Below are 213 nucleotides of genomic sequence, written 5' to 3'. Positions count from 1 at the left end.
CTCGTTCACGCTGCCCTTGTGCGGCGTGATCATCGCGTCGCACGGGTGGGCAGCGGCCTTCTACGTGACTGGCGCGCTATCCCTTGTCTGGTGCACCTTCTGGTTCGCCTTCATGCATGACTCCCCCAGGCAACATCCCAGGTAAATTTAGTTTGTATGTTGGCATATATACTAGTATTCTTTACATTAGAACAGGCGTGCACCAAGTCATTT

General features: G+C 52.6%; 1 protein-coding gene across 1 annotated transcript in view; it reads left to right on the top strand.

Moving 5' to 3' along the window:
- LOC119592867 (sialin-like) overlaps positions 1 to 213 on the top strand; it is a gene marked incomplete at both ends in the record, with an annotated part of 4,232 nt that continues 4,019 nt past the window's right edge. The window contains 1 exon segment of the mRNA XM_037941761.1: positions 1 to 141. Coding sequence (XP_037797689.1) covers positions 1 to 141 — 141 coding nt within the window.

Source organism: Penaeus monodon, chromosome 31 (genome assembly GCF_015228065.2).
Source record: "Penaeus monodon isolate SGIC_2016 chromosome 31, NSTDA_Pmon_1, whole genome shotgun sequence".
NCBI classification, from domain to species: Eukaryota; Metazoa; Arthropoda; class Malacostraca; order Decapoda; family Penaeidae; genus Penaeus; species Penaeus monodon.
This window is presented reverse-complemented; position numbering and strand designations above follow the sequence as displayed.